General features: G+C 37.9%; 1 protein-coding gene, 1 long non-coding RNA gene and 1 pseudogene across 2 annotated transcripts; 1 reads left to right on the top strand and 2 right to left on the bottom strand.

Moving 5' to 3' along the window:
- Positions 1-2,856: 2,856 nt before the first annotated feature.
- Positions 2,857-3,855, bottom strand: LOC112165491 (annotated as a pseudogene).
- Positions 3,856-6,276: 2,421 nt separating this feature from the next.
- Positions 6,277-7,837, bottom strand: LOC112182071. The gene is made up of 3 exons (XR_002929263.2): positions 7,074-7,837; positions 6,855-6,910; positions 6,277-6,609 (listed from the first exon to the last, which is right to left on the bottom strand). It is a non-coding gene; the product is annotated as an uncharacterized LOC112182071 (long non-coding RNA).
- A 3,789-nt stretch (positions 7,838-11,626) lies between these two features.
- Positions 11,627-13,506, top strand: LOC112165488. The gene is made up of 4 exons (XM_024302015.1): positions 11,627-12,290; positions 12,386-12,622; positions 12,864-13,018; positions 13,138-13,506. Exons 1-4 carry the CDS (start codon positions 11,627-11,629, stop codon positions 13,504-13,506), a joined length of 1,425 nt encoding a protein of 474 aa, XP_024157783.1.
- Positions 13,507-15,556: the final 2,050 nt, after the last annotated feature.

Here is a 15,556-nt window from a genome sequence, read left to right as displayed (position 1 = left end):
CCGAAAAACCGAACCGGCCCGAATGGGTTCAGTTTCTGTCGGTTTTCATTTCAGAAAGAACCCGAACAGGCCCTAACCAACAGTTTCGGGTTCGGTCTCGGTCTCACTAATTTCCGAGCCCGGCCCGACCCGAGCCCAACCTAAGGTTGTCCAGTCGTGCATAGAAATCTTTTCATCCAACGTCAACTGAGAACAGGCTAAGCCTTTCCCATCAACATTTTCTCTTTATATTTTGACATGTGAGCTGCACGTGTCTGGGCCCAAACAAGACGAGCATGCAAAGCTCCGAGCATGGAAGACGCATTTTCTTCTTTAGGATTGTCTAGTTATATCGAACTGGGATCTTGGATATACGGTTTTTCATTCTAAAAAAATATATATATATATTACTGATGACATAATATGAATGAAATCAGTACGATAATATGAACAAAATTATTTTTTTATACCGATAAAACTTCTCACAAGATTTTATAGCGGGTCAAAACTTGCTCAAGCGACTTCCTTGATCATGTAATCACATCGTTGCAAATGATTGTGCTTAATTATAGAAAGTATGTAATTTCATCCGCTAAAAATCCGATGGTAGCAGAGGCAAAAGTACATTTTCAAAATAGTAGGTTTTAATTTGTTAAAGTTTGTCTTTTTTCTTAGATGAGTTTTGCTTGAAATTCATCATCCAATAGTCCAATCCAATTCATATTGTCCACATCCCAAGCCCAACCCAATAGTTCATATATCCGTTCCCAAAGTCCAGTCCAATATTCCAAATGCATAGGTCAGTCCCCGGAGGGTTTGTTTCGTTGTGTTGAACTAAGAGATTAACATAGAATACTGAACCCTAATTCACATAGATTAAGATTACATTTAGATAACAACATCAGGTAATTAGTTTTGTATTTCACATCTGCTTACATCCACCCAAAGGCCAAGTGGCCAACTATATCTTATTGGGAAAATGATCATTTACCCAATTTTGGGGTCAATTAACCCCACTTACCCAAACACTCTAAGAGCAGATGCAGCGGAAGGGTGATTGACTGACCAATTGGAGAAAAGAGGAAGTTTGGATGATGCAGCGGAAGAAAATTGCCCGACCAATTGGAGGGGGCCACCTGGGGACCACTTGCCCGGGCAATCCCATGACTGAAAATTAGCAATCGAAACGCCCGACCGTTGGTGGTGGGCTCCATGGCACATGGGCTGCTACCAGCAGCCTTTTTTTTTTTTTCCTTTCTGACCAATCATTTTTTTCAACGGTTATTTAATCTCAACCGTTGGATCAAAGATCCAACAGCTATAATTAATTTACAATGGTCAATTATTTTTCAACGGTAACTTAATTTTTTAACCTTAAAAAAATAATCTGAAATGTAATAAAAAATCATAAATTTATTTTTTAAAATTCTATAAATACCTACTTCCTTACCTTCATTTCTCACACCAAAATTTTCAACAATTTTACCTCTCCATCTTCTTCCTCCATCAATCATTTCTTTCAATTATCATCCAACAATGGGAGATTCGGGTACCAATTGGTCTACCGACGAGCAAATTCAATTATGCGATTCATGGGCGCGTAAGACCGTGTGCCCGATCACCGGTAAACATATAACTTCCTCAAAGTTATGGGAAAAAGTTCATGCCGATTATGTGCAAAATTGGCAAGGTCCACCAACAAGCTGAACTCCTCAAGCTCTCCAATCTTAGTTTCGAACGTTGAAAAGAATTCTCAAAGATTGGCACAATGCACAAATGACTTCTCGTAATCGTATAATGAGCGGAACAAATAAAATGGACGAGGTATTGATTTTTCTCCCGATCCTATTTTGTTATATTATTATTATTATTTATGTTTTTAAGTTAAATTTGCCCCATACAAATGTTATATTGATTTTTTGGTTGATTTTTATTGCTTCATTATTCTTGTTTAGGAAAATCAAACTCACGATATCTTCATGAAAAAACATCCCAAGAAGTTCGATAAATTTGAATGTTGGGAGAAAGTTAAGTATCACCCGTATTTTGTGGATCCACCATCTAATTCTCAACCACCGGCATCATATTCGACAGCTAGTGTCTCCGAAAACGAGTCTCCAATTGACTTGGATGATGAAATAGTTTTGGAGACACCATCAAGCTCCATGCCGAGACCAATGGGACAAAAGAGAGCCAAGGAAGCAAAGAAGAAAGGAAAGAAGGCGCAAGATGCAGCAGAAAGTATGGCTCTTGCTATTCAAGCCATGGCAGAATCAACTCAAGCTTTTGTTGATCTAGTGAAGAAAAGAAATGAAGAAATGGCTGCTCACACAAAGAAGGTATTTGAATTTGAAGAGGCGAAAGAAGATGCAAGAATTATGGCCATGGATACTAATTCCATGACACCACAATCAAAGGCTTGGTGGAAAAAGAAAAAGGGTGATATCGTAGCAAAAACAATGTCCGATGGTGGTAGTAGCGGTTGCTACATACCTCAATTCGACTAATTTTATTATGTAAGCAACATTTTATTATTCGATAATAAAATGTTGTCTAGGAAATTGCTGTTTTATTTTTTTTATGTAATATTAATTTCACTTATGTAATTTTAATTTTATGAAATAAAATTTTTATGCTATGAATAAATTGATGAATGAACATAACAACAATAATAACAATAATAAGAAGTATGTAACTCCAAATGACAATAGTTTTATTAATGTTAAACAAATCTTATTCTCAAACATAGATAAACATCGATTAAAAATACAAATAAAACCAAACATATCTTGAAAGCACACAAACATAGAAAATATTGATTAAAATTACAAACCACCATTTATTCAAATCTAGATCCCAAATTGTGGTGGTTCATACTCAGTTACCATCCATGTTCCAATTGTGCATCACCAAATCATCTTGCAGGCACTTGTGGAGGTAGGCCGACTCTACCTGAAATTCACGATCCATGAATGCTGGAAGATTCTGGCCATCTCTCCCTACCGGTTCGAAAGGAATAGGTGCTCCAGTATCGGGATGCACAGGCCGGTCATAGATGGTTGCCATTGTTGGATTCATTAGATCAGCTTCTTGAGACTCCATAAATTCTTCCTCAACAAACTCATCATCCACAATCATGTTATGAAGAATGATACAACTTATCATGATGGCTTGAAGATCCTCCAGTTTAAACAACCTAGCACCGTGACGCAGTATGGCCCATCAAGATTGAAGGATACCGAAACACCTCTCCACATCTTTACGATAAGCCTCTTGTTTTTTACAAAAGTGTTTCTCCTCTTCTGTTCTAGGGTTTGATATTGTTTTGACAAAAGTGGACCACCTCGGATATATTCCATCAGCAAGATAGTAACCATTGGTGTACCTTTTGTTATTGACCTCAAACTCAACCAGAGGAGCAGTTCCACCTATGACACGCTCGAACACATTAGATGCACCCAGAACATTTAGGTCATTTTGAGCTCCCGGGGTTCCGAAGAAGGCGTGCCATATACGCGTGTCGTAAGACGCCACTGCTTCAAGAATAATAGTTGGTCTACCCTTTCGACCCGAGAAAGCTCCAGCCCAGCCGGTTGGGCAATTCTTCCACTCCCAATGCATGCAGTCGATACTCCCAATCATGCCTGGAAACCCACGGCGTTGTCCTCTGTTGAGAAGCCTATATAGATCAGCGGGATTTGGAGGACGAAGAAACCACTCACCATAAAGAAACTCGACTTGTCTACAAAATTTCTTGAGACATTCCAGTGTTGTAGAAGCCCCCATCCTAGTGATCTCATCACATTGATCTGCAGCTGCACCGTACGCAAGCATTCTCAGGGCACCTGTCATTTTTTGTTCGGGTAGCAATCCCATTTTTCCAGTGGCATCTGCTTTTTGCCCCCAAAAACTATCGAAGTTTCATAGGTCCTCCATTATGCGTTGGAAGACATGTTTTTGCATTCTGTACCGCCTCCGAAAACCAGCTTCGTCGTACACTGGACGTTCGACAAAGTAATCCTCCAGGAGAAAATGACCTCGAACTTCTCTATGTCTTTCGACATTTGGGGCACGGCCAGGTCGTGAACCACGCCCTCTAGGTGCATCCGATAATTGATATTGCGCCACCATCGCAGCCGCTTGAGAGTTTGTTGCTTGAATCCGCTCGAGCTCTTCCATATTTTCATGTTCCCTTTCTAACAACCATTTGTTCAATTCTTCCATCGGAAAGAGGAGAAATGAGATGTATGATAGATTCGAAAAGAGATGTAGGTGTAGAATGAGAGGAATGTGTGAGGAGAGAATGGAGTCTGAAGCTTATTTAATACCAATATTGAAAGATAAAAAGTTAGGATAAGTACACATGTCACGTATATATAGGTTGAAAATCTTATCACATATCCTAAATATATTTTCAGAAAATAACGATATCTGTAGTTAACACGTGTCCAATGATGATTGGGCGATTATCTTATCACAAATTATATATATTTTTTGTAAGATAAATGTATCTAAAGTCGACACATGGCAAATGTATCTAGGTTTTTTTTTTTATCGGGAAAGATATTTATACTTGATATACAATTTTTTTTGTTTTTAAAATTTATTCATTAATTTAATTGTTAATTATTTATTTAATTAAATTATTATTGTAATGAATTATTCAAATTCCAATTGTGAATAGTGGATTGGCAGGCAAATTGCCTTTCACTGGTGCATTGTGTAAGCTGGAGGCAATTGCTAATTTGAGATGAATAGTGGATTGGTAGTACTAATTTGATTGGCAAATCAGCAATTGCCCTTGGTTCATGGGTGCATTTGCTCTAAGAGATTGCTCACTTAAACAACAGTTTTCATTTTTAAACCCCAATTACCCAATTGTTTCAAAACATTCCTGTTTTATAAAAAAATTTTGACCGTTTTGCCCTTTTATAACTAAAACCTTTCAAATTGTAATAGAAATGAGATTTAGGGAGAGAAGCTCTCCGATTTGAGAGAGAGAGAGGATCAGCTTGATTTATAGAGAGAGAAGCTCCCTGGGCTTTGAGAGTGAAGCTCTGCCATTTTAGAAAGAGAGAGAAGAGCTGTGCGATTTTTACATATAGGAGAGAGGAGCCGTGCGATTTTAGTCGGTGAAGCTCTGCGATTTGTAGTTAGAGCTAGTGAGAGAAGACTTGCGTTTCCTAAAGAGAGAAGATCTGTTGCGGTACCCGATTTTCACAGGGAGCGAGATGGAGATCCTCTACATGTTCCTCCGTTTCGGTTTGTTTATTTTCCTCATCGATCTTTTTCTGTTTGATTTTAGCTCGATTTAATCTGTTTGATTTTAGGTCTTTTTGTGTATGAATTGTTGTGTTAACCTCGAACTGATTTTGCTGAATCTGAGTTTTGTGTTATGTTTGTACTGGTTTTGAATTGTTTTTGCAGTTCTAATTTTAAATTTCCAGGTCTTCTTGTTTGCATTGTGTTAGTTTTGAATTTATGTGTTAAGTTTGTGCTGTTTTTGGTGAATCCATATATGCTTCGTGTTGGTTTTGAGCTGGTTATGTAGTGTTTTTGTCGTTCTGATTATATTATTGGGGGGCAATCATCATTCCATTGGGGACCAATAATGTGTTTTAATCAGTAGTTAGACTATCTAATTGTTGTGTAATGATCTTTTTATTTGTTTGAATTGCGATTTGTTACATTTTCCGCAGTGTTTTTGTTGTTTTGACTATATTATTGGGCCCCACACTACTACACAAAAGGCTTCACACGACGGTTTAAAACTGTCGTCTCACATTTTGCATTTCCGTGGTCTATCGAGGCGTCGTCTGATGAAACGTCGTCAGACAATGGTTTTCAACCGTCGTATACCGATCATTGGGTCGACGGTTTGCAACTGACTCTGTCGTCTGATGGATCGGCAGATCTGTCGACAAGTTGTCGACAAAAATTTTCCGTGGCGTGACTTTTATTCATACCACGGTTTTATTTTTAAGACGTTGTGCAAATTGTATTCACACGACAGTTCTTCCAGCATAAATGTGGTGTGACGACTTAAAAATTCAATGCATATGTGCTTTCACACGACAGATATAACTCTAACCGTTGTACTGTGATATTTGAGACAATGGTTTTTGCCAATACTTGTTGTCTGTGTGTATCCAACAATGATATCAATAAGAACCGTCGTGTGAATTGTAGAAATTTTGTTTGATTTCACCCTATAATCCTCATCAAACGACATATTTTTCATTTTTCCTACTGTTGTTTGATTCAGTAATGGTAAGATTCAAAAGCTGAAACCAAAAATTGACCAAACAAACAGTAATTTTCTCATAATAAATAGCTATTACTAGCGAGATAGCCCGCGCAATGCTGCAGGTTTGTTTGCTTGCTAAATTTCACATTCAGTCTTAAGAAACGTTGAACATTTACATACTCTGAAACAGTGCACATTTACATATGCTTAATAGAGTTTTACATTTATACTTGAAAGAAGATAAGGAGCGAGCATTTTGTGAAGTCTGCAGATCTGCTCTTCTTGGTTAATACCCTTAAATTCTTCTTCGAACTCCTCTAGATTTGCAGACTGCATAAAGGTACAAAATAGACAGCAATCTCGAGCCCACTATCCGTCTCTTCCTACCACATACAAAGGGAACAAAGATAACGTTACGTGCCATGGTGGGAAATGTAAAACCAAAAAAAAAAAAAAAAAAGGAAGATTTCATATGTAACAGTGTCTGCATTCTTATATAAGTTAATGCTATTTGCTTGAACAAAAACAAAACAATGAAAGATAATATTGTTGTCAAGGTCTACCACATCAAGAAAACTTGATACCAAGAACAAATGAGAAACAAAATTCACAGTTCAGAAAGGAATACCCCAAGCATTACTTCAATATGCCATGTCCTCTTCCTTTATATTTGTGTACACTTTCCTGCAAATAAATTTGTGACCATTGTTAGCGAACTTCATATGACCGAATCCAAACTTTATTTCCTGCAAATAATTTATTTCAAAATTTATTCCATTGTTAGCAAATCGATATTTATTTTTTCTGAACTTCAAACAATAGAACATAATGATGCAAATCAAGATACCGCCAGTATGCCTCCTTATTCAGCCTTTAATTCATCCAACCAGTTTTCTAAAATATTCAAGCCTCTCTTCTCTCTGGCTTCCACCGATAAGCTCTCTAACCTGACAAAAGCACAACCACAACATATTATATAACAGTATCAATAAACATGAGACTCGTCTAAAGCTCATTCATGACCTTTCCCATTACATATAGACATATATATAATACGATGTCAAGTATAACCATGGGAAAATATAGACCATCTGGACCTAACATGGGAACAATAATGCCACAAATGACATGAAATTAGCTTGAAAGTGGCATGATATACTGAACCTGGACTTTACTGTCAACAGATTAGATTGCTAAACCACAAACAACCTTGGGGTTTTAGAATGCTCTTCCTCTGTATCCCTACTATTTTGCAAATTGATTGACCCAAAACATGCATTTTCATGCTTTGTAAAATGCAGTATAACATCATAATTTAAAAAAAAAAAAAAAAACAAAACAAAAACAAAAACAAAAACAAAAAACAAAAAACAAAAAACAAATGAAAACATAAAAATAAATAAAAGTAATGTGGAACTGGAAAGTGTTCGAGACACATCCAACAACAGTAGTTTATCCTCTAGAATAACTTTAGGCAGTAGTAAATTTCTACAAGAAACTATTCAGAGGACACATGAAATGATTTCTCCTTATCACCCGGAGAACCAACATATCCATAGCTACCACAGTCTTCCCATCATCATTTTGCCACATATAGAATGCTTTTATCTCCTGGCAATGGTAAGGTGTATGAAAAGCTTCAGGATACTAGTTTCAGAACTGGAATTAAATGTCAAAATTAGTTTTCCCCTTCTACTGTAATTCCATAAAATGGGAAAAGAGAGAGGAGAGTTCATGCCTTCGGATAGTCCCTGACAATTACTGGGCATCCACTAAATGCCTCTTCAGTTAAATAACGCTAATGCTCACTCTGCAAATCACAGCCCCACTTCACCTAAAAAAAGAAATGACTATATTAAGAACATGGATAAGAGTTTAGCAATGTAAGTTATAAAAAGAAAATCAATTCTCATTAAAAGTAAACATCTTTTAGTCTCAAGTGCCTAATATGACAAAACAGAATGCATGAATTGAAAACTAATTCCAATTAGACCTTGAACATGTAAAAATATATTGATACCTAGATTTATACACCAGCCAGAGAAGAATCATTACATTCTTGCAACATAATCTAGGAATTGGTCAGTGTGAGCAAGCTTTTTAAATGACCACAAAAGTCCAGAACGCATGCAACCATACCACTTGAGACTACAATGTCAATGCAAGACATGAAATTGAGTGGGGATTTAACACGATAGCTAAAGTTGAGTGTCAATGCAGCACTAGAAACTATAATGTCATCACCGAGAGCTAAAATAACGTCCTCCAGACTTTCGACTTTGTCATTCAGTAGCATATCCAAATAGAAACAAAACCAGAACCAACTCCTAAATGAATTCATTGCAACTCCATGACTTAAAAAAACTACACAAAGCACCTATCTAACATATGCCTTTCCTCCTTTTTGCTTAAAATTCTCTCCTAACAATAGATACAAACACTTATTTTGCACAGAATCAGAGCATTCCTTAGGATAAATTCCTCACTCATTAACCAAACCAAAAGGCAACATTAACATGTAATTCCTAACATTTTGAATTGTTCAAGACTACAAACTGATGGTTTGCTTTACTATCAGTTTATGTGGAACACAATTATGAAGCAGACATGGCAAGAATAAATGCCTGTTTGGATGATAAAGAAGAAAGATACTAATATTGATATTAAAGTTAGTATTATGAATGCAACTATCTATAGGGTATACCTCTCTGCTTTGATTGATTTCCGTAGTCCTAACAGGGAAGGGAAACCAATGATATTCTTATATTTCATCCGAAGACTTTGAGAGCCAATTTTTAGCTCTAATCTAACTTCTATTAATACAAAAAGATACCAGTAGCATTTGAATCAACTTTTACCACACCAAAGAGGGTCGATAGGGCTAAGGCAACCCATAGTTATTCAATCTAATTTTTATGAGGCATCAAGAACAATACATAAAACAGGACAGAAAGCACATGAATAACTTTCAGGGTTTTGACCAGAGTACCAAGGAATACTAATTGCTTAGTAACAAAATTCTATGATGAGAAAACAAACAAAATCCTCGTATAGGATCTTTATCTTAGAGAACAACCACATTAGGAGGAATATACATTCTTATTAAACCAATTTAGGTAGAACATGGATGCAAAGCAGCTAATATGGATGCCATATGCTAAAATTCCCAACATACGCACACGAAATCAAGCCAAAAAAGAACGGCTCAAGTGTAGTCCCTACTTCACCAAAAACTTCTCTTTCCTACTAAAAAACTAGGATTTGATCCTGAGATCACAATAACCCCATGAATTACACTACTAAAAAATCGAGTCAAACTTAAACATTTTCCCAACCCCCAAGCTATAAGCTTATCCCAAAGTTTTCCCATAAGAATCGCACATTTAAGCAAACACAATCCAAGTACCCTAAAAATTTCATCCAAAGAAGAAAGCAAAAGCACAATGCATAACACTAAACATCAAACACACAGCAAAATCAACCAAATTCCTCGAAAATCTTACACCATTCCACTAAATTCTCAACTGGGTATCTCCAAAACGTCATGAATTCATAGAAAACACAAGCAAAAGCATAAGAAAAACCCAAAATGCAAAAGGGTGCTCAGAGATCAGTAACAAGACTAACCAGTGGAACTTGAACCAGTGAACCTATGTAGAGATTCTCTTAAAATAACTGTAATACAAATCATTAATTAAACCAATTTTTTCAGCTTAGTGTTCTGCATTTATCAGTAAATTACTCGTTCATATGCCTTTTAACTGCAAGTAAGAGACAACAAACATCTACATTGACATGAAATTGAACCAAACCCTAACAATTCACACTCGCACAATCACAGGCTCATCGTACAGAAGATAGAGAGAAAGAGAGAGAGAGCACCGCCATTTCCAAATCTGTTTTCACAGAAGCTTTCTCCTTCACCAATTTCTCTGCAAACGAAGAGAACGAACAAGAAATTATCACAGAAATTCAAAATCACCAATGAAATCAACTAGAAAATGAGAAATTCTAATCAATCAGAACCTGCGGTGAGCTTCAAATTCGCCAAGCTTCCCAACAAGGTCGACTCCGGCGGACGTGAAGTGTAGGCGAAGGTCTTCGGAGGTCCTCCTGAGACCGATTTGGAAAGGGACTTGAACTAATCCAAGCTCTTCATGCTCGGAAACCCTAGCTTCTGCATCTTTGGAACTCGGATTGATCGCGCAGAGTAAACCCTAGAAACGAAAAATCGCTCTCTTTCTCTCTCTTTGGAGCTCTGAGACTTCCTAGAGGCTACCCATTAAGTTTTCTTCCCTTCCTTATTTCCCAAATCGAATAACGTACCTAGCTAGAGGCAAAGATGGTTTTGGTCGGGGTTTGTCGAAGAGGGAGAGCTTTTGTTGGAGCTTGTCAGAGAAAAGATAGGTCGGGGTTTGTGGAGGAGATAAGGTTGGGGCTTCTCAAGAAGAGGGAGGGAGAGTTGTGTCGAAGAAGAGAGAGGGAGAGGGTCGAGGACTCGAGGTCTGTCGAAGAAGGGATTTCTCAAATCTCAAGGAGATGAGGTTGGGTTTTGTCAATACTTTCGTTCCCAAAATGAAGTATAGGCGTGGTTTTGAATAGCATTAGGAAGCCCTCGTTTAATTCATGGACAAGCCCTCAAAGGCTCAGACAACGGTTTCTCATATCTGTTGTCTGAATGCCACTTGAAAATTTTTTATTTTGCTTCCTCATGCTGCCTAGTGAGAGGGAAATAAATTGAGCCGGGGGGGGGGATTAATATTGAAGGTGGGAAATATTGAAGGGAATGTCGGTGAACATGTTTTGACTTGTAAATCTATAGATTCACACCACAGTTGTCAAGAAACCGTCATATAAACACTACATGCTGAGGAAATTTAAATGGTGTCAATTGGTGCGAAACTTGCCGCCTCTATAACAATTTAACCTCACACCACGCTTCTATTTATAAACGTCTTCTGAAGCAATACATAATTCTAGCATGAAAAACACCCGTTGGTTGAATTCATATTAGAAGATGGAAATTTTACAACCGTCGTCTCAATAATGAGAAATTATTCACACCACAGAAAACAGTGTTACGTCGTATAAAAGGTGTCGTGTGATTCATTTTCTGTAGTAGTGCCAGTAATGTCTGTATTGGGGGGCAGTAATATGTATTATGTGTTAGTATGTTGTTGTAATTGTTGTCTAGTTTTTTTTTTGTTATTTTAAAAGCAATTTGCTTTTGATTCTGATTTGTTTAGGTAGTTTTGTTTATAATATTGGGTGGCAATAATCTCTTTATTGAGGGGCAATAATAGATTCGTTCTCCTTTTTTCTTCCCAGGATTATGGTGATCCTCTGGTTGCTAGGTGCATTTACTCTGGCAAAGGTTATATAATTCCTTTGAATCAATGTATGAACTATTCTGACTTGTATGAAGACATTTTTCGTACATTCCAGTTTTTTCCAAGTGATGTTATTGAGTTTCAGTATTCAGTTCCTGGTTGTGAAGTTTGTTTCCTTCGTAATGATCGTGATTTCCAAATGCTGTTCTGCGCTGCTAGAATACATAAGTTAGATTGTGTTGAGATTTCTATTTTAAAGATTGGTGGAAGCTGCAGCAGAACTTGTTCAGTGGATAGTTGTTCGGCAGTTATTAATGAAGACGATTATTTGGGGGAGGCCTTTAGGACTGAAGTTCACAAGACGTATTTGTCTGATGGGTGGAGTTCTTATATTCACTATGTTGGGGAGAAGTTTCATGGTGCAGCTGAGCTCCGTGAGATGCTCAGGAAGTATATAATTGCAGTTGCGTTCAAGTTTGTATTTTTGAGAAATGATTTGGACCGTATTCATGCAGTCTGTACAAATGTTGGAACCGAAGGTTGTGATTGGCATCTTCACGCTCTTTCATCATCTGCCAATGGTTGCCTTTATATAACAGAGTTGAATAATATTCACACTTGCAAGGGTGTAGTTAGGACTCAAAAGCACAAGCTTTTGGGATCCAGGGTTGTCAAGACTTGCATTGTTGCCGATGTTAGCTATAATCTTTCATTGAAGCCAAGGGAGATTATGAGTAAGTTCAAGTCAACATATGGGTTTGTATTTCCTACATGGTTGCCTTTAAAGCAAAGCATAGGGCTAAGGAAGTGATTTATGGTTCCGATGCAGATTCATTCAGCAAGTTATCTTGGCACAAGGAAGCTGTTTTGCAGAGTAACCCGTGCTCTTCTTTTGTGTTGGAAGTTGACCCATCTACTAATCGTTTTCAGAGGCTTTTTAGAGCTTACGGAGGTTTTGTTGAAGGCTTCCAATTCTGTTTGCCTGTGTTGTATGTTGATAGACCGTTTGGTAAAAGCATTTACAAGGGTCAGATTCTTTCTGCAACTGGAAGAAATGGAAATCAAGGTAGCTGTATACTTTATTGCCCCCCCCCCCCCCCCCAAAAAAATTATTATTGGCCCCCAATAATATTGGCTTTTGTTTTAGTTTCTTCATATGTGTGTTTAATATTTCTTGTTTTAGTTTCTTTAATTGTTATTGATATCATTTTTGCTTTGCAGTGGAACACTACAATAGTTTATTGCCCTACAATAAAAACATTATTGGCCCCCAGTAGACTGATTTTTTTGTGCTCTGGTTTATGCAGGTTTCTACCCTCGAGCCATATGTTTTTGTGATTATGAGACAAATGCAAATTGGACATTCTTTTTCAAGCATTTGAAGAATTTGCTTGAACCTCAAGGAAGAGTCATCATATTTATTAGTGATCGGGTTACTGGACTGTTGAATGCTTTCGATAAGGTATTTGCTGGTCATCCTCATCTGTTTTGTTACAACCATTTGGTGGCGAACCTTGCCGGTAAATATAGGGGTAAAGGTAATTCTGTCTTGATAGAAGATGTGAAGTAGAATTTTTTAAGGTTGCATATTCCTCTACTGAGAAGGAATACCGTTTCAATTTGCGGTTGCTTAGAGCAGTTGGTGGTGCCGATATTATTGACCATTTTCTTGCTGAAATCCCTGTGGAAAATTGGTGCCGTGCATTTTATACTAGCTGCCGATATGGAATTATGGCTTATGGGATTGCGGAATCATTTAACTCTTGGATTGCAATTGAGCGTTTGATGCTAGTATATTGTATGTTGGATGAGACCAGAATAAAACAAATGGAGCTAATGGGTGAGAGGAGGGATGAGGCACAACGTTGGACCACAGAACTAACTCCCAAAATGGAGGAAAGGTTGAAGGTGCAGATGGAGAAATCTCGTCATTTCAGTGTCCATTTGTAATACCCCAGAAATTCGTTATTAATTCCTAATGGTTTTTGGGAATTAATAAAGTGTTCGTTTGTACGAGTTCGTGGTTCGAGGGTGTTGCGGAAGTGTTTCGTACGAATTTTTATTTGGAAAGTATGACTTTAGGGGGGGCGCAAAGGTTGAATTTTTATACGTTGGGTTTATCCAAAAACATCATTCACCCAAGTTGTAGAGCGTGTTGATACGAGTTCGTGGATATGTGGATCACAGAAATTGGAGTTCGTATGAGAAAGTTATGATCGATTGAAAATTTGGGAAATTTCTATTAGTAGCAAAAATTCCGGGATTTTTCATAAAACCCCAAAATTTCCCTTTTTCCATTTTCTCTCCCAGAATTCTCTCTATTCTCTCTCCTCCGCGCGACTCGACCCGAGACGATACCCGGCGATTTGACCCGATTCAATCTCGCAACTCCAGCCACCTCCGGCGACGGGACAAGCCAAGGACCACTCAGACTTGCCTTGTTGACTTCCCTGTGGTGGTGGGTTGCTCGGTGCCTCGTCGGAAGTAGAAAATCGAAGCGCCCAAAGTTAACGCTTTCAGGATCCAACCAGAATTCCTGATTCCGGCATCCCCTCAGGAATATCGTCAGCTTTCTGGAAACGTCTTCTCCTCTAGATCACGCTAATACCCGCCTTAAAGGACGATTCAAAGTGTAGAGTGAAAGATCAAGGTTTGAAGATTTTGACGGCTCTGGTTGAATCTGGAAACGTGATCAGACGACCGAGATTAATTCAACTTCCAAGCTTGATCTAGGATGATCTAGACCGAATCTCGCTTAGCTCCAGGTATGAAAGTTTCTCATCTCTTAAATATGAACAAGGTTTTAGTTGACGACTTTTGCATCGGAGGTGGTTGACCCGGCGTTGACCATCCGCTGACTCGCCCCTTGTGGCGGAGCGTGGCAACGCGTCCGGTATCTGTTTTGGGTTCTGTTTTCAGTTTATTCATATACGCATCGATACGGTTGTTTGGATATATTATAAGGTCATTTTGGAGAAAGTTGATGCATGCTAGGGTTTCGGTTTTACGCGTTATCTTCGGTTTGCAATCTGCAAGGATCCGATGATTGCATCTTCGTATAATTTTGATGGGATGATACTAAGGGTGATCTGTGAGAATCTGACCGTTGGATCGTCGTTTAAGTGTGTTATGAATCAATTGCTATGTTAGGATCATATTTGATTAGGTGATTGACGGTTTTGTTTGGGCGGACGGTTGTGATTATGATTTTGAGCTATATAGAAGATGCAACTGGATTTGAGATGAGTAAATCTCATATGGTTCATTTACAAACCGAGTTCTTTAATGTTGGAATTGATTGATAACCGTAAATCGTTTTCGAAAATAAAGATTTGTTTGAAATAATATGAACTCGATCCACTAAGGTTCATAGGGCTATGGCTCACAGGTAAAAAAATGAATTTAAGTATAAAATGAATTTCTTGGTTTTAATACGTATGAACTATAGTTGGTATTAGTGGTCATTCCTGCGTGAATGACTACGTGTATATATATATATATATTTACGTGGAATATATATATCTGGATAGTGTGGCATTGTGATATGTATATGTTTGATGATTATATTGTTGAAAGATGAATTGAAAATGTGATGTGCCATTGTGAGTCATGTGGGATTCCCTTAAAAGGTTTTGTTTTGAGGGCCAAGTGGTCCGAAGTCCGACGATTACAATGATAACTTGTTGTTAAGTTATCGGATGCTTGTACCTTGGTCAAGGGGGCATGTTACGATGCAGTTATCGGATGCTTGCACCTTGGTCAAGGGGGCAGGTTACGATTCAGTTATCAGATGCTTGCACCTTGGTCAAGGGGGCAGGTTACGATTCAATTAGAGCTCTAGTTTGTCTGCAGTTGTAATTCTTGGGGGATAACTTTGTGTTATGACACTGAAGAGTCCATGTTTTTAAAAGAGAGTTTCAAGTGTGTGCTTTCTTTTGTTGTCCAAGGAGGGACTTGATTTTCATATGGTTGTGATAATATGATTTATTGGGAGTTGATG

Source organism: Rosa chinensis, chromosome 1 (genome assembly GCF_002994745.2).
Source record: "Rosa chinensis cultivar Old Blush chromosome 1, RchiOBHm-V2, whole genome shotgun sequence".
Taxonomy (NCBI): domain Eukaryota; kingdom Viridiplantae; phylum Streptophyta; class Magnoliopsida; order Rosales; family Rosaceae; genus Rosa; species Rosa chinensis.
This window is presented reverse-complemented; position numbering and strand designations above follow the sequence as displayed.

Excerpts from the sequence above, each read along its gene's own strand:
- LOC112165488 (XM_024302015.1), top strand. The coding sequence starts at position 11,627 with ATGAACTATTCTGACTTGTATGAAGACATTTTTCGTACATTCCAGTTT. Across the intron at positions 12,623-12,863 it reads TGGAAGAAATGGAAATCAAG|GTTTCTACCCTCGAGCCATA; the intron begins GTAGCTGTATAC and ends TGGTTTATGCAG. Across the intron at positions 13,019-13,137 it reads TGTTGAATGCTTTCGATAAG|GTTGCATATTCCTCTACTGA; the intron begins GTATTTGCTGGT and ends GAATTTTTTAAG.